Below are 19,437 nucleotides of genomic sequence, written 5' to 3'. Positions count from 1 at the left end.
GGTTAAACTCTTTTTTTTAGTAGTATATGTTCCTTCTATAACTTCAAAGGGACTTTGCATGATTCTGAAATCAGGGATGTTGTTGAAGAAAGTGCCTGTTTTGAATATTTCTGTTAAAGCCCTGAATATTTTCCAGACGTGGTCAGCAGTATTTTTATTCACTGGCATGATATAGGGTTTATTTTGCTTAACTAAAATGTATTCGGGGAGAGAACAACTAGGCTAAAAGAGTTAATTAATTTAAGTGAAATGTCATGGTGGGCCTTTTTATCACTATGGAAGTGAAAGTATTTTATTATAATTTCATTTATCGTTAAAACTACTAAATTGATTGTTAGGAAAAGTTTGCATCAGGGCTAAACAAATTTTGGAGCCTGACAGACATTTATTTAAAAACCTATTAAGACTTCATACCAATATTGTCTAAGCACATTTTAAATGTAAATGCATATAAATATAATTCTAACAATCTAATATATTTAGACATTTGCCTAAATGTATAGACACCCATAGTTGCATAAGATGCCTAATATATGATATCTCACACATCAAATAAGATCCAATAGCAACATGGAAAAACAATTATTACACAGCTAGATTACGAGTTTGGCATTACGAGTAAAAAAGCATCATTATGCTTCATAACGCTGCTTTTTCTCTAATGCCGCTATTACAAGTCTTGTAGGTATAGGTGTACCGCACACCTTTTTGGCCGCCACACAACGTCAGTACCGCACTTTTAAAAAAGTCCTTTTTCAATGTGACATCCATAGTGCCGGTATTACAAGTTTGCTTAGGAGGCCAAAAAGTGAGTGGTACACTCTATAACCGACAAGATCCGTACCGCCATCTAAACTCAGTAGTTATGAGTTTTACGTTACAAAGCTGTAGCATAAAACTCATAACTAAAGTGTTAAAAAGTACACTAACACCCATAAACTACCTATTAACCCCTAAACCGAGGCCCTCCCGCATCGCAAATACTAAAATAAAGTTATTAACCCCTAATCTGCCGCTCCGGACATCACCGCCACTATTAAAATGTATTAACCCCTCTTCTGCTGCTCCCCGACATCGTCACCACTATAATAAACCGATTAACCCCTAAACTGCCGCACTCAGGGCCGGATTTGCCATTAGGCACAGTAGGCATGTGCCTACAGGCGCATTGCAGAGAGGGGCGCCACGGCACTGGCTGTAAAGTCAGTGTATTTAAAAAAAAATAAAAAATATTTTTTTTTTACTTTTAAACTTTTTTTACGCCCCCTCCCTTGTCTCGTCCCTCCCACCCTGACTCCAGTCACAGTCACTCACTCTCCAGTCAGTGCCGTGGTTTGCAGATTGCAGGTTTGGAGCGGGTTTAGGGCAGGCGGCGTCACGCCCACATCACATGATTCCGGCTGCCGCCCTCAGACTCGCGGCGGGAAAGTGAAGTGAGCTGAGTGTGCTCATTGCTGCTGTCGCCAGAGCCGCCCGCCTGCCCAGTGCACGCCGTCGCCGTGGAGTGTCTTGTGGGAGACTGGCGTTAAGCCTACTGCTGTACCCTCGTGCATTCTCCCCAGCCTGTATCCTCCATCATCTGCTTCCTCAGGTCATTCTCTGCTAGGCAAGATGAGGGGGGTGAGCTGCACGGCAGCTAATGCCGCCTTGCTCATTACCTTGTGATCTGCGGGACTGACGCTGACAGTGGTCTGGAACCTGATGAGCTGTCAGGTAAGTGAGCCCTAGGCTGGTGAGATGGTATGCGGACAGTGCGGTATACGGACGGTCTAATATAGTGTGATGTATATGAGTTTTTAAGGTACCCTGGAGAGCCTGCATTGTATTATAGGGTTATATGTATACAATATATAATATAGTGTATACTAGAGTGCCACAGGGTGACATAGGTTTAACTGAATATGGTAAACTACTAGAGTGTGTGGCTATGTGTGGGGTGACTATATGTGGTATGAGATATATAGGACACACATGTGATATGTATACAATATATAGGGTACACAAGAGTGCCACAGTGTGACACAGCTTTAACTGGATATGGTAAACTAGAGTGTGAATATACTGTATGTGGTATGTATGAGATGTATAGGGTAACCTAGAGTGTGTCTCAGTATGTTATAAGGGTGTCTATATGTGGTATGTATGAGATCTATAGGGTAAGCTGGGCACAGTTAGTGTTAAATGCTCCTCCTCTAAGTCAGCTACTGTGGGTATTGGGGTGGAATGTCTTTTTCATTTTAAATGTCATTTGCCAGTTGGATTGCCTCCTGAGTTCCCATGATAAATAAAGCCAGGGAGGGACTCAAGAGGTGAAGTGGCAATCTTTTAGGAGGTGGCGTGCAGCATTGGAGCCCCTGTTTGAATGATATTCCTGGAATGTATTTTAAAATCAACAGTCCAAGGTTTAATTCTATAAGCAATATAACTGTCTCTTGCTCCTACCTCTGTCTGTCTGTCTGTCTCTCCCCTCTGTCTCTCTTTCAAGTCCACCTTTCTCTCTCCCTCCCCTCTGTCTCTCTCCCTCCCCTCTGTCTCTCTCCCTCCCCTCTGTCTCTCTCCCTCCCATCTGTCTATCTCTCCCCCCTCTGTCTCTCTCTCAAGTCCTCCTTTCTCTCTCCCCTTCTCTGTGTCTCTCTCCCTCCCCCCTGTCTCTCTCTCTCCCCCCTGTCTCTCTCTCTCCCCCCTGTCTCTCTCTCTCTCTCCCCCCCTGTCTCTCTCCCCCCCCCCCCACCTGTCTCTCTCTCTCTCTCTCTCTCTCTCTCTCTCTCCCCTCTCTGTCTCTCTCTCTCCCCTCTCTGTCTCTCTCTCCCCTCTCTGTCTCTCTCCCTCTTCTCTTAATAATAATGCAGTAGTTTTGTTGGTTGCAAATATAATAGTTATATTAGTGCACATAATTTTATTATACTCTTATGTGTAAGATAAATACTACACTGGTTGGTGAATATAATGAAACACATAGTACTGACATCTGGCAAATGTCAATCAGTAATGGGATTACTAGTAGGTTCGGTACTAGAGAGATATTTTAGATGAGTGTAATACAATAGCAGAAGCAGGAAATTGTATAAATCACAGCCAAGCTGCACACATTTACATGCTCTTTGGGCAAAATTAACTAAGAAGTCTCTCCAGCCTCCTATTTCACTAATCTCTTTGTTATTCTATGAAGCTAATTCACACAAAAAAAGGAAGATATGAGAATGAGCTTTAGTAAATGCACAGGACAAAATAAAACAGACTGGTGATACTTTTTAGTGAATTTAAAATTAAAGGGTTTTGGGGGTTTGGGGTGCCCTAATTAATGATCGGGGGAGGTGGGGGGCAAAAAGGAAAAAAAAATATTAGTGCATAGAACAGATTATGCTGCATGTTGTGTGGGTCCCATACAACAAGCAGCATACTCTGTTCTATAATGTACTGTGTTGTATACTATTTGTCTAACATTTGCATATCTAACAAAATACTTATTATCCATAATCATAAAAATAATTCCTCTGTTTTTTCACTTTTTTTTTGGGGGGGGGGGCAGGGGGGGGGGCGCTTCAGGTTTTTGTGCCTACAGGCACCTGAGATGTAAATCCGGCCCTGGCCGCACTCCTGCATCGCAAACACTACTTAAATATTATTTACCTCTAATCTGCCGTCCGCCCACACCACCGCTATAATAAACCTATTAATCATTAAACCGCAAGCCCCCCACCACGAAATATACTAAATTAAACTATTAACCCCATAACCTCTGGCCTCCCACATCACTACATAAATATATTAACCCCTAAACCTAACCCTAACCCTAACGTAACCCTAAGCAAAAGTCTAACACTAGCCCTAACACCCCCTAACTTAAATATAATTAAAATAAAGTTAAATAAACCTTACAATTATTACCTAAATAATTCATATTTAAAACTAAATACATACTTACTAATAGTTATATTGTAGCTAGCTTAGGTTTTATTTTTTTCACAGGTAAGTTTGTATTTATTTTAACTAGGTAGACTAGTTAGTAAATAGTTAACTATTTAATAATTACCTAGCCAAAATAAATACAAAGTTACCTGTAAAATAAAACCTTACCTGCCTTACACTAAAAACTAACATTACAATAAAATAAAATCAATTACATTACTAAAATACAATTTTCTAAATTACAAAAAAAAATAAACACTAAATTACAAAAAATTAAAAAAACACATTATCAAAAATAAAAACAAATTACTCCTAATCTAATAGCCCTATCAAAATAAAAAAGCCCCCCCCCCCCCAATAAAAATCCCTAGCCTACACTAAACTGCCAATGGCCCTTAAAAAGGCCTTTTGTGAGGCATTGCCCCAAAGAAATCAGCTCTTTTACCTGTAAAAAAAATACAAAAACCCCCAACAGTAAAACCCACCACCCAAACCCAACCAAATAAAAATCTAAATTAACCTAAGCTAACCATTGACCTGAAGAGGGCATTTGTATGGGCATTGCAAGCCAATTAGCCAATAGGATTTAGCTTGCATTCTATTAGCTGATTGGAATAGCCAATAGAATGCGAGCTCAATCCTATTGGCTGATTCTTTAGCACTTTTTTTTCGTTTTCCTTTTACACTTTTATCTCCTTCTTTCCTTTTGCACTTTTATCTCTTTTCCTTTTGCACTTTTATCTCTTTCTTACCGCTTAATCTGCCACTCCGGACATCGCCGCCACTATTAAAATATATTAACCCCTCTTCTGCTGCTCCCCGACATAGTTGCCACTATAATAAACCTATTAACCCCTAAACCGCCGCACTCCCGCATCGCAAACACTACTTAAATATTATTAACCTCTAATCTGCCATCCGCCCATACCGACGCTATAATAAACCTATTAACCACTAAACTGCAAGCCCCCCACCAGGATATATACTAAATTAAACTATTAACCCCATAACCTCTGGCCTCCCACATCACTACATAAATATATTAACCCCTAAACCTAACCCTAACCCTAACGTACCCCTAAGCATAAGTCTAACCCTAACCCCAACACCCCCTAATTTAAATATAATTAAAATAAAGCTAAATAAACCTTACAATTATTGCCTAAATAATTCCTATTTAAAACTAAATACATACTTACCTTACTTACATACTTAATATAAAAATAATAAACAAAGGTGCTACCCTAAAGAAAAAATATTAGTGATAACGGGGGAATCACTTCACATATTGTCAATTGAAAAGGCCATGCAAAGTAAACATTTAGTGCTATTGCATTGATGCAATATTATTTTTGCTCTTTAGTATCATTTACAAACATCAATATAGTTGTTATTATTTACCTTTTTCACCACACATTAGTATTTTGTATTTTTCATGGTGTATATGTAGGGTTATTATCATTGCATTTTATCAATAGTTACTCTAGATACTGTATATTTAGATTGAGCTGTTATATTGTATCACCTTTATTACTAGTATGGGGTTTTCTGAATTGGTTGTTTTGATTAGGCGCTAATGTGTATGAATCAGAAGGATCAGATGTGACGTTTTGGTCTAGATTTTACAGGTCGAATGTTTACTGATGTGCTTTTGCTCTACATGCGCTGAGAACGGTGTCTGGCTAGACTGTTTCCCCTTTTTTGCTTAGAGTATCCTTCATTAGGGTATCATGTTTATATATATATATATATATATATATATATATATTAGTGTTAAAGTGTACATGGGCCAAAATGTACAGAGGCATTGTGCACTTACACCTTTATCTCCTTTCCTTTTGCACTTTTATCTCCTTTTATTTTTGCACTTTTATCTCCCTCTTTCCTTTTGCACTTTTATCTCCTTTCCTTTTTCACTTTTCTCTCCTTTTCTTTAGCACTTTTATCTCAATTCTTCAGAACTTTTATCTCCTTTCCTTTTGCACTTTTATCTCCTTTTCTTTAGCACTTTTATATCCTTTTCCTTTTACACTTTTATCTCCTTTTATTTTTGCACTTTTATCTCCCTCTTTCCTTTTGCACTTTTATCTCCTTTCCTTTTTCACTTTTCTCTCCTTTTCTTTAGCACTTTAATCTCAATTCATCAGCACTTGTATCTCCTTCTTTCCTTTTGCACTTTTCTCTCCTTTTCTTTAGCACTTTTATCTCAATTCTTCAGCACTTTTATCTCCTTCTTTCCTTTTGCACTTTTATCTCCTTTCCTTTTGCACTTTTATATCTTTCTTACCGCTTGCACTTTTATCTCCTTTTCTTTTTGCACTTTTATCTCCTTTTCTTTTGCAATTTTATCTTCCTCTTTCCTTTTGCACTTTTATCTCCTTTCCTTTTGCACTTTTATATCTTTCTTACCGCTTGCACTTTTATCTCCTTTTCTTTTTGCACTTTTATCTCCTTTTCTTTTGCAATTTTATCTTCCTCTTTCCTTTTGCACTTTTATCTCCTTTCCTTTTTCACTTTTCTCTCCTTTTCTTTAGCACTTTAATCTCAATTCATCAGCACTTGTATCTCCTTCTTTCCTTTTGCACTTTTATCTCCTTTTCTTTAGCACTTTTATCTCCTTTTTCCTTTTACACTTTTATCCCCTTCTGTAAGGATATAATATAGATACCCTAATAATATATATATATATATATATATATATATATATATATATATATATATTTCAAGCGATGGTGTAAGTGCACTCTCACCAACTTTTGCAACTTGTCAGGGTGCTCTGAAATAAAAGATAAAATGTAGCAAAGAAGCACTCACTGAACGGTTCCAACTGTGACCAAAAGTTTTAATTCAAATTCGTGACGTTTCGGGACAGCAACAGTCCCTTCCTCTGACAAATTAACAATGTGAAAATGCAGGCCTTAAATAGGCACCAAACTACCCTCCCCACAAGTTTGACCAATCATAGTCAAAGTAACATAACGTATCTTACCCAGTGACCAATAGTTATCAACAATACAAAACAAGTGTATATAGTGCTTAAAGTGAATAGTGAAAAGTAATTAAAACATGAAACTCTGTGTTGCCAATAAAATGGGGGGGCAATCTCAGTCCAACCACACATATAAATCAGCTAAATAACCTTAAAACTATAAACAAAACAATAAAACGACAGTGAAAAGAAGGATCGTAATTCAACCAATCATTATCGCCCTGGCCATGGGGATCGTAATCCCACCAACCAGCAGTGTTCTAACTTATAGGAATCGTGGTAGCACCAATCAGCGACATTATGGCACTCCGTGTCAGATACGTCATAGCTACATGCGTTCAAGCTACGCCCACCTGTCACAAGCGATGCAAATTACCTACAGCAGCAAGGGGATATCCCATCTAGTTAACCCTCAAGCAAAGCACTCACTCGATCGCTGCTTATCAATCATAAGTAACTGAAGTACAAAGACCGCCCTTAACTTAACAGTATAAAAACTAAATGTGTAGTTAATTTCGATCTAAGTCAGTGTTCGCACTACCATCTCAGACATCTAAGGTCGTTCAAATGTAGACCTGACAGTGTCTTACAAAATCACATCTGTAACGCTATGCGCGCAGGTGAAAACCAATCACATCTGTCACGCTATGCGCGCAGATGAAAACCAATATGTTGGCCCTGTTTGCATCGCACTCTGTGCATCGGCTAAAGTAGTGCTGTCAAAGTTAAAAGCAATGTCAAAAAACTAACCTATCAAAAGTGTGTCCCCACCCATATGGGCGTGCCAAAACATCGCTAAGTGTTAACTGTATCTATGTGTCACACTAAAGCTGAAACTGATGAGCGCACCTAGTGACTTCTTACCATTACCGCTCATCTAGTTGTGGCTAGCACTATCTACATTATCATTGATAGCACACATTGACAGATCGAGAGAGACATGTCTTTATCAGACCAGTGCTACATCAGTACTAATAGTGTACGTGTTTTTTCTCACATAGAGGCACCAAAATGTGATTCTAATCCCTCTCTATGTATAGGCTACCTGAGCATACATACATACATTTTATTATTAGGGTGGTGATTGATGCACTGGATATGAGCCTATGCTCAGGTAGCCTATACATAGAGAGGGATTAGAATCACATTTTGGTGCCTCTATGTGAGAAAAAACATGTACACTATTAGTACTGATGTAGCACTGGTCTGATAAAGACATGTCTCTCTCGATCTGTCAATGTGTGCTATCAATGATAATGTAGATAGTGCTAGCCACAACTAGATGAGCGGTAATGGTAAGAAGTCACTAGGTGCGCTCATCAGTTTCAGCTTTAGTGTGACACATAGATACAGTTAACACTTAGCGATGTTTTGGCACGCCCATATGGGTGGGGACACACTTTTGATAGGTTAGTTTTTTGACATTGCTTTTAACTTTGACAGCACTACTTTAGCCGATGCACAGAGTGCGATGCAAACAGGGCCAACATATTGGTTTTCATCTGCGCGCATAGCGTGACAGATGTGATTGGTTTTCACCTGCGCGCATAGCGTTACAGATGTGATTTTGTAAGACACTGTCAGGTCTACATTTGAACGACCTTAGATGTCTGAGATGGTAGTGCGAACACTGACTTAGATCGAAATTAACTACACATTTAGTTTTTATACTGTTAAGTTAAGGGCGGTCTTTGTACTTCAGTTACTTATGATTGATAAGCAGCGATCGAGTGAGTGCTTTGCTTGAGGGTTAACTAGATGGGATATCCCCTTGCTGCTGTAGGTAATTTGCATCGCTTGTGACAGGTGGGCGTAGCTTGAACGCATGTAGCTATGACGTATCTGACACGGAGTGCCATAATGTCGCTGATTGGTGCTACCACGATTCCTATAAGTTAGAACACTGCTGGTTGGTGGGATTACGATCCCCATGGCCAGGGCGATAATGATTGGTTGAATTACGATCCTTCTTTTCACTGTCGTTTTATTGTTTTGTTTATAGTTTTAAGGTTATTTAGCTGATTTATATGTGTGGTTGGACTGAGATTGCCCCCCCCCATTTTATTGGCAACACGGAGTTTCATGTTTTAATTACTTTTCACTATTCACTTTAAGCACTATATACACTAGTTTTGTATTGTTGATAACTATTGGTCACTGGGTAAGATACGTTATGTTACTTTGACTATGATTGGTCAAACTTGTGGGGAGGGTAGTTTGGTGCCTATTTAAGGCCTGCATTTTCACATTGTTAATTTGTCAGAGGAAGGGACTGTTGCTGTCCCGAAACGTCACGAATTTGAATTAAAACTTTTGGTCACAGTTGGAACCGTTCAGTGAGTGCTTCTTTGCTACATTTTATATATATATATATATATATAAATATGTACCACTCAGTCTCACACCCCACTGCGGGTATTGTCGTGTATGACAAACCATGGTTTGCTCATAGAACTGAGGGTGACCATAGATAGGTCAATTAGTCAAACAAATACTACAAAGGAACCCATACTGATTGCTATTAACACATGGCATGAATTGGTTAGGAATGGATCTAGATTTGTCAGATTAGAAATTAGTTGTAGAACCTTGTTTTAATAGGGCTTAGTCTTGAGACCGTAGAATACAGTGCATCCTTGAGTGAGCTTATGTATATATATAATTGATAGAGTCTAATCCAATAGCTGCAGCAAACACTGGTAGGTTCAGTAAAAGTATCACACAGAAGAGTACTCTTCCAGTAAATCTAGCAGTTTGTGACTGAGATAACTGTGCTATGAGCATGCATATGAGTGAGTAAATCAGAGGCAGTTCAAGTGGTTATTAGGAGGACAGAGCGTATAGTGAAGGACATGTACCCGCAAACAAAGTCAATACAAAATGAGGTATAATCATTAATAGAAACACTACCGTACTTTAGACTGTCCGTTCGTCTAGAATCCTGAAGGCTTTGTCGGCTGATGACTGTTACACATGCTGTACAGCTCCGTGTGTGGATTGTAACCGTCGCTCTGCAGAGTATACATATCCTTTTAGGTGTACACCTTTTTTCACTTATTTTTACATTTTTGCTTTTTTGGCTACATATTTTTCACAAAGCACACGTAATTTTTAATTTTTTATTTTTTGTTTTCTGTTTTTAGTATTGTTTTGTATACACATATTTAGACACATATTTTTTTAGATCTCTTATGAGATAACTTTGGACACTTCGATTTCACTTACTACACACGGTATCACCAATATCACCACTATTACTACAATTTGACGGATTTTTTACGTTTCACCATCTTTGGATTTTTTTCTGGACACTGTTCATATCTCTTACTGGCCACTCTGCCAGAACTACATACTTATAAACATTGTTTTTGGAACTGTTTTTGGAACTGCATGGATTGTGTTTTTCTTTTTCTTATCTTTTAATCTAGATAATTAATTGACATATATTTTATTAATTTTCCTACCATTTTGTATTATTGTACTGCTCATTAACCAACTATTTTTTAGGACATTAGACATTATATTTAATGCACTTTCTATATTTTATATATTGTAACTTTTAATATTGTATATTAATTTACTGTGTTTTAGAATATTGTATATTCATTTACTGTATTTTAGAATATTGTCCATTAAATAATAATTTTATACTGAGCAATAATTCTTAATTCTTAAACTAATATATTGTACGAGATACATACCAAGATTTTTACCAATATATTTCGATAAAAATACTCTAAACAACTATACATATCGTGGACACCACCTTAAGCAACATACACCTTAGCAGGGATATTGTAGCGCTCTTTCTATGGCATATTATTTTCTCTTCTTCCTTTTGAGATCCGTTTGGGAGACCTCGCCCTTTTAAGAAAGAGCTTGAGGGGCTTTATTATTTTTGGCGCTTTATGATAAACATTTTTCTGTCTATTACTTATTTTTCCCCCTTTGCCTGCAATTCCATTCTGAAACTGTGAGCGTTTCAGTTCCTGTTCAAAATGGAAGTGCAGAACACTGTTAATATTTCACACAGCCATTGGCTGCACACTCTAGTGACCTATTTATAACTGTCCCTAATTGGCCACAGCAGAGAAGGTAACTTAAGTTACAACATGGCATCTCCCATTGTTTTATAGACACTACAACTTTACACTTATTTTGTCAATATTTAAACAGCTAATGAAACTTTATAAACTACATCTACATGTTATTCTCAGACTAATCTTTTCTTTGAATGCATCATTTTATCTAGCATTTATTTAAGGCTAGATTAAAAGTGGAGCTTCCATAGACTCCTATGGGAGCCTCGAACATCGCACAGCGCAGGGGGTAAGTAGCGCAGCATTTTTAAATATGTATGTATGTATATATATATATATATATATATATATATATATATATATATATAATCTCTGGTTAATTTTTGGAGCGCTAGTTGCTACCGCAAGCTTGTGGTAGCAATAAGCAGCCACTTGTAATGACTGGTTAATAATTGCGCGCAAACGGGCACATTTGCCTTTTTGGGGGCACACAATAATTTAGCGCTCCCCTTGTAATCTAGCTCTTAGTGTTTATTGTCCCTTTAAAAGTTAGCTGCCACTCAAGGGAGTAGGGGACATTAATATATGTTCAATTAAGTGTCCATTTTTTGTATAGATTTTACTATGCAGTCTGTTGAAATTCTAGACTGTCTGGTTTAATACTGGACACTGTTACCCTTAGGAAAATTGTTTTTTATATTTTATCTATCATATTAAGATATGGCTTGTTGGAGCTGTGTTGATAGACAGTGACACACTCAACAACCATAAAGGCAAACAATTTTTTCATGATATAATCATGTCTTTATTATTAACTATGGCTATTACAGTGAGTGATTTCAAATTTTCCACTGTTTAATGCAATTTTTTTTTGTAGATTATATAAATTTCCAGAAAGCAATGGAGGAGACAGAGGAAGACCAGCTTGATAGATATGAAATTCAGTTTGGGATACAAGAATCCTTGGAGACTATTGCCCCATACTCACATTATCAAGACAGGTCAGAAAATATTACAAATTGACAAAAATAAATGACGCTGTTACATTTAGCATGTTTCACTGAAATGTTTTTTTATCTTTTGCGCATGCGTTACCAGCGCCATGCACAAAAGATCTGTGGGGGGGTTTTTACATTGAAGCATGCTACAAATTTAGATTGGACAACAGCGAAAATGTCAGGAAAAAAAAATGTCTTAGTGTCGAGGCTGTCAAAGTGTGCAGTAGCAAAGTAGCAGTTATATAAAAGTTACTAAAGACCGGGCTGACATGGGCGCACATCTTTGCCCTTGTCCACACAGTATTGCCTCTGGAAGTGTGCAACCCTGCCTCCTGCTCATGAGCAGCCAATCACGCTTGAGCAGGGGCTGTCAATCTCCCCAAGTTGGAAAAATCCAGGATTGACATTTGCCACATAACAGGTGGCGCAGGGGGTTAAGAAGTAGCTGTCTGCTCATGTGGATCTGCAGCCGATGGAGCTCTGTAGGTGATTTTGGAGCATAATAAATAGACCTGTTAGTATACTTAATATACTTTGGAACAAACTTCTTTTTAAGCTAGGGTGAGCTGGTAAGAGCTGATGCTCACATCTACCTGATCAAGATGGTCACAATTATTCTGAGTCAAACACAACCGGTTTTGATAACTCCCACTATATTTGATTTCTATTTCCCTAAAACGGCACTGTTAACAGATAATGGCTGTCAATCACTAAAAACCAAATGGGTTACTGCAGTCTGTGAGTGTGTTTTGCAATTGGATAGAGGAGTGTTTTTTTAAAAACAATCTGAATGCCACTTGTATATAGGCATTATGGGTATACTGGGTATGTTTGCCCAATGATTTGTTTATTTTCTCCCCTCTCTATACGTGTTGCAGTCATATACTGCCCCCCTGGCTCCCCAACTCAATTTTAGATCACTTTGCTGCCTGGCTTCCTTATTTCCTTTCCTCAGACACCCCTGCCCTCATTCTTGGTGACTTCAACATCCCTCTTGACAATCCCACTGCCGGTGTCTTAAATTAAGTTGTCTACCATAGGAATGTGACGACCTTGTCACTTCCGGTGACGTATAAACAGCTGCTGGAGGTTTGTGGTGCTCACTGCTCATGCACTAGAGGCCCAACCTCCTACAAACAGCTGTTTAAGGCAGAATAGGTGACAACTTATTTTAGAACACCGGCGCCCAGTGGTTTCTGTCAGGTTTGTTTAGCGTTTACATTTGTTGTTTGACAACTGGTTTGATATTGCAAGCTTGAATTGTTGCTGTAGTTTGTAGTGTGCAAGTTCCCCCTCACTGTTTATGAGGGAACTTGCACACTACAAACTACAGCAACAATTCAATTTCTAACCATTCACATCCACGGTCCATCACATACTTGTTGCTGGTACATTGTATAACCTTCTTCATAACGGTTATAACAGGTTAAAGACTTCCTGTCGGTGTCGCCAATATCAAAACATTTGTCAAACAACAAATGTAAACACTAAACAAACCTGACAGAAACCACTGGGCGCCGGTGTTCTAAAATAAGTTGTCACCTATTCTGCCTTAAACAGCTGTTTGTAGGAGGTTGGGCCTCTAGCGCATGAGCAGTGAGCGCCACAAACCTCCAGCAGCTGATTAAAGTCACCAGAAGTGACGCGGTAGTCACATTTCTACGCGGTATACAACTTAAATTAGAACACCTCCTCTGCAAAACAACTTCTGCAACTCACTTCCTCTTTCGGCCTGTCACACTGAACTGACTCTCCCACTCACAAAGATGGTCACTCCCTTGATCTGATTTTCAGCTATAGATGCACTCTCTCAAATTTCACAAACTCCCATTTTCCTCTTTCTGACCATCATCTCCTATCTTGCAACATCACTTCCTTCCCTACAACCCCCCCTTCTTCGACCCCTTACACCAAACTTAACAGAAGCACTAAGTCATTAGATCAGCAACAGCTTGCTAGCTCTCTCAAACCTCTCCACTCTTCCATCACCTTCTTTTCCTGCCCTGACCAATCTGCCACTATAACTCCACCCTTACATCGGTCATTGACACCTTGGCCCCTCCTACCATAGCTCAGAAACCACACTCTCGTCCTCAGCCTTGGCATACTCCTCTGACACGGTACCTACACAGATGTTCCCGTGCTGCTGAACGACACTGGAGAAAATCTCAGAGTTCAGCTAACTTTCTTCACTACAAGTTCATCCTGAACTCCTACTATTCTGTCCTTAATCTTTATAAGCAACAATTCTTCTCTAATCTCATCTATACTCTTTCCTCTAACCCAAAACGTCTGTTTTCCACGTTCAATACTCTTCTCCGCCCACCCCCACCTCCTAATACAACTTCTCTCTCAGCTCAAGATTTTGCCAGCCACTTCAATAACAAAATTGACTCCATCAGAAATGAAATCACCTCTCAACTTACTACCAATCTCCCACCCCCTCAAAAGCTCACAATTATTTAAAACCCAAATACCCTCTCAGGGTTTTTTTCCCTGTTTTGTTTGCCATGTGCTGCTGGCAGCCATTTTACTCACCTATCTTGCTGACTATGGTGCATTGTGGGGGATGCTGCTCATTTCCTGCACTTTTTATGGCCAGACTGCACTTTTTATGGCCATCCTGCACCTTTTATGGCCAGACTGGTGTGCATCATCCGTGTGAGACAGGATGCAGTCTCAGAATTGTGATGTCATCACTTATTATTTAAAGGGCCTCTGTTCAGTATGCTATGCCTTTGCGTTGTCTCAGACCTGTTTGTGAGAGTTCCTGTGTATTACCTGGCTGCCTGATGTCCTTCCTGGTTCCTGATCCCTGGCTTGTTTGGCTCCTGACTCGGCTCGTTTGACTACGAGCTCTGGTTTTGACTCCTGGCTTGTTATTTGACTTGTGGACTTTTTTATTATTTTTTGCTATTAATAAAGGTGTGATTATTTTTGCACTTCTCGTCTCAGTCTGATTCCTGGCACCCTGACATACCCTTAAATTTAGCTCTATTGCACCTGTTACCGAGGAAGAAGTTTCTGCCCTTATACTGTCCTCCCACCTCACTACCTGTCCCTTCGACCCTCACAACTACCCCCTCCCTCTCTTCTACCCTCTCCCCTATACTCACACACATTTTCAACCTCTCCCTCAGCACTGGTATATTTCCCTCATCTCTAAAACATGCACTGGTCACGCCTATCCTCGAAAAAACCTTCCCTCGATCCAACCTCCCCATCCAACTACCATCCTATTTCCCTACACCCTCTTGCCTCAAAGCTCCTTGAAAAGCTAGTAAATGCACGTCTATCCCATTTCCTTACACTATACTCTCTTCTTGACCCACTGCAATCTGGATTTCATCCCCATCACTCCACAGAGACAGCAAGTGTCAAGGTTACCAATGACCTACTTACAGCAAAATCCAAAGGTCACTTCTCTCTGCTTATCCTCCCTGATCTGTCTGCAGCCTTTGACACTGTTGACCAGCCTCTTTTGCTCCAAACCCTCCATTCCTTCAGCATCTGCAACACAGCTCTCTTGTGGTTTTCTTCCTATCTATCTATCTAACCGTACCTTTAGTGTAGCCTTCTCCGGAGCATCCTCTGCCCCGTTACCACTTTCTGTTGGGGTACCTTAAGGCTCTGTCCTCGGTCGCCTTCTCTTTTAAATCTATATGTCATCATTATGTTCCTTAATAAAGTCCCATGGGTTTCAATATCATTTGTATGCCGATGACACCCAAATCTACCTCTCTGCACCAGACCTACCTCCTTCCTAACCCGTGTCACTAACTGTCTTTCTCATATCTCATCTTGGATGTCCTCTCACTACCTTAAGCTAAATCTCTCCAAAACTGAACTCCTTATTTTTCCCCCTTCTTCCAAAATCTCCACCCCCCCCAATTTTTTATAATTGTTGATAATTCCATCATTACCCCTACCCCGCATGTCCGATGTCTTGGGGTCACACTTGACACAGACCTTTCCTTCACTCCTCAAATTCAGTCCTTGGCTAAAGCCTGCATCTTCCACCTTAAAAACATCTCTAAAATTAGACATTTCTTTACCCAAGACACAACTAAGATTTTAATCCACTCTCATATCCTCTCCCGTCTCTACTACTGCAATTCTGTCCTCTCTGGTCTACCAAGCTGCCACCTAGCACCTTTACAATCCACAATAAATGCCTCTGCCAGGCTCATCTTCCTTACACGTCACTCTTCATCTGCTGCACCTCTCTGCCAATCCCTTCACTGGCTTCCTCTTGCCTCCAGGACTAAACACAAGATCCTCACGCTGACATATAAAGCCCTCAACTACACTGATCTCTTACTCTCCTCCTCTCTTGTTACTTCCTCACATTCCCATTTACAGGACTTCTCCAGACTGGCCCCCATCCTGTGGAACTCCCTACCTCGCTCCACAAGACTCTCCCCTAGTTTTAACAGCTTCAATCACTATTCAGGGATGCATACAACCAACACTAACCTTTCCTAACTCCATCTCTTTCCCCTTGAACCCCTTAGAATGTAAGCCTATGAGCTCAGCTGTTTGTAGATCGCCTTCATAAGAGCCGACTACAAAAGTGCAACTCTCTGCAGGGCCCTCTACCCATTTGATCTTTATAAATGTTATCCTGTATACCAACTATGTTTATAGCGCTGCGGAATCTGTTGGCGCTCTACAAATACCTGTTAATAAAAAAAAAATTATGTTAATCCTTTAATATGGTAAAGATATTTATTTTCCATTCCGCACTCAAAATTAATTAATTGTAATTACGTTTAAGTGTGGGATTTTCATATCGCTTGTATTACAGGTTGTGTGGTCCGCCTAAAAAGCTTGCATTACAGCCTATATCGACACGATCCATACCGCCATCTGAGAGCAGTAGTTATGGATTTTGTGTAACAAATTTTTTTCGCAAAACTCATAACTAAAATGTTACTAAGTACAATAATACCCATAAACTACCTATTAACCCCTAAACCGCCACCCTCCTGCATTGCAAACACTATATTAAATTTATTAACCCCTAATCTGCCCACCCACATCACAACTATTAAATAAAGTTATTAACCCCTAATCTGCTGCCCACCCACATCGCCGACACTAAATAAACCTATTAACCTCTAAACCACCAGCCCCCCACATCATAACTACTAAACTAAGCTTATTAACCCCTAAACCGCCAGCCCCCCACATCGCAAAACACTAAATTAAACTATTAACCCCTAAACCTAACACCCCCTAACTTTATATAAAAATTACAATATAACTATATTTAAATAAATAAAAACTTACCTGTGAAATAAAAATAAACCTAACATTAAACTATAAATTAACCTAAAATTACTATTCTAATAAAATAAAATAAAAAATATTATTTAAAAAACCTAAATTATAAAACCTAAAAAAAATTGAAAACCTAAATTACAAATTTTTAAAAAAATAATCCTACAAAAAAAAATTAAAAAATCTAAGATTACAAAAAATAATAAAAACTAAAATTACAAAAAATAAAAAGCACTAACGGCTAGATTACGAGTTTGGCTGGTCCCAACGCTGCTTTTTAACGCCTGCTGGTATTACGAGTCTTGAAGGTACAGGTGTACCGCTCACTTTTTTGGCCAGACTAGGAAATACCGCAAATCCACTTACGTCAATTGCGTATCCTCTTTTTTCAATGGGACTTGCATAGCGCCGGTATTACCAGTCTGCCAAAAAGTGAGTGGTACACCCTCTCCTGTCAAGCCTGGTACCGCATTTTAAAGTCAGTATTTAAGAGTTTTACACTACAACGCCATAGCATAAAACTCTTAACTAAAGTGCTAAAAAGTACACTAACACCCATAAACTACCTATTAACCCCTAAACTGAGGCCCCCCCACATCGCAAACACTTTTAAATTTTTTTTAACCCCTAATCTGCCGAACCAGACATTGCCGCCACTATAATAAATATATTAACCCCTAAACCGCCGCACTCCCGCCTCGCAAACACTAGTTACATTTTATTAACCTCTAATCTGCCGACCCTAACATCGCCGACACCTACCTACATTTATTAACCCCTAATCTGCCGCCCCCAACGTCTCCCCCACTATATTAAAATTATTAACCCCTAAATCTAAGTCTAACCCTAACCCCCCATAAATTAAATATAATTTAAATAAATATAAATAGAATAACTATCATTAACTAAATTATTCCTATTTAAAACTAAATACTTACCTATAAAATAAACCCTAAGATAGCAACAATATAACTAATAGTTACATTGTAGCTAGCTTAGGGTTTATTTTTATTTTACAGGCAAGTTTGTATTTATTTTAACTAGGTAGAATAGTTACTAAATAGATATTAACTATTTAATAACTACCTAGCTAAAATAAAGACAAAAGTACCTGTAAAATAAAACCTAACCTAAGTTACAATTACACCTAACACTACCACTATAATTAAATTAATTCCCTAAATTAAATAAAATTAGCTAAAGTACAAAAAAACAAACGCTAAATTACAGAAAATAATAAACAAATTACAAGATTTTTAAACTAATTACACCTAATCTAATCCCCCTAACAAAATAAAAAAGCCCCCCCTCAAATAAAAAAAGCCCTACCCTACACTAAATTACAAATAGCCCTTAAAAGGGCCTTTTGCGGGGCATTCCCCCAAAGTAATCAGCTCTTTTACCTGTAAAAAAATTACAAATCCCCCCAACATTAAAACCCACCACCTACACAACCAACCCTACTCTAAAACCCATCCAATCCCCCCTTAAAAAAAACCTAACACTAACCCCCTGAAGATCGACCTACCGGGAGATGTCTTCATCCAACCGGGCAGAAGTGGTCCTCCAGACGGGCAGAAGTCTTCATCCAAGCCGGGCAGAAGTGGTCCTCCAGACGGGCAGAAGTCTTCATCCAGACAGCATCTACTATCTTCGTCCATCCGTCGCGGAGCGGGTCCATCTTCAAGACATCCGACGAGGAGCATCCTCTTCTTCCGATGGCTATGACTGAATGAAGGTTCCTTTAAATGAAATCAATCCAATAGGATTGAACTTCAAACCTATTGGCTGATCCCATCAGCCAATAGGATTTTTTCAACCTTAATTCCGATTGGCTGATAGAATTCTATCAGCCAATCGGAATTGAAGGGACGCCATCTTGGATGACGTCACTTAAAGGTACCTTCATTCAGTCGTAGCTGTCTGACGAAGAGGATGCTCCGCGTTGGATGTCTTGAAGATGGAGCCGTTCCGCACCGGATGGATGAAGACTTCTGCCCGTCTGAAGGACCACTTCTGCCCGGTTGGATGAAGACTTCTCCTGGTAGGTCGATCTTCAGGGGGTTAGTGTTAGGTTTTTTAAGGGGAGATTGGGTGGGTTTTAGAGTAGGGTTGGTTGTGTGGGTGGTGGGTTTTAATGTTTGGGGGGATTTGTAATTTTTTTTACAGGTAAAAGAGCTGATTACTTTGGGGCAATACCCCGCAAAAGGCCCTTTTA

At 39.2% G+C, this 19,437-nt stretch overlaps 1 protein-coding gene across 3 annotated transcripts in view; it reads left to right on the top strand.

Moving 5' to 3' along the window:
* The window catches only part of ASB15 (ankyrin repeat and SOCS box containing 15), a 141,406-nt gene that overhangs the window by 20,075 nt on the left and 101,894 nt on the right, over positions 1 to 19,437 (top strand). For all 3 annotated transcript variants that reach the window (XM_053716661.1, XM_053716660.1, XM_053716662.1), the window contains exon 3: positions 11,816 to 11,939. In XM_053716661.1, the coding sequence (XP_053572636.1) occupies positions 11,839 to 11,939 (101 nt within the window). In that variant the 5' untranslated portion in view covers positions 11,816 to 11,838. The remainder of the gene's footprint in view (positions 1 to 11,815; positions 11,940 to 19,437) is intronic.

The sequence above is a fragment of the Bombina bombina genome, chromosome 6 (genome assembly GCF_027579735.1).
Source record: "Bombina bombina isolate aBomBom1 chromosome 6, aBomBom1.pri, whole genome shotgun sequence".
Taxonomy (NCBI): domain Eukaryota; kingdom Metazoa; phylum Chordata; class Amphibia; order Anura; family Bombinatoridae; genus Bombina; species Bombina bombina.
The sequence above is the reverse complement of the archived record's forward strand: the minus strand, read 5'-3'. Positions and strand labels throughout refer to the sequence as shown.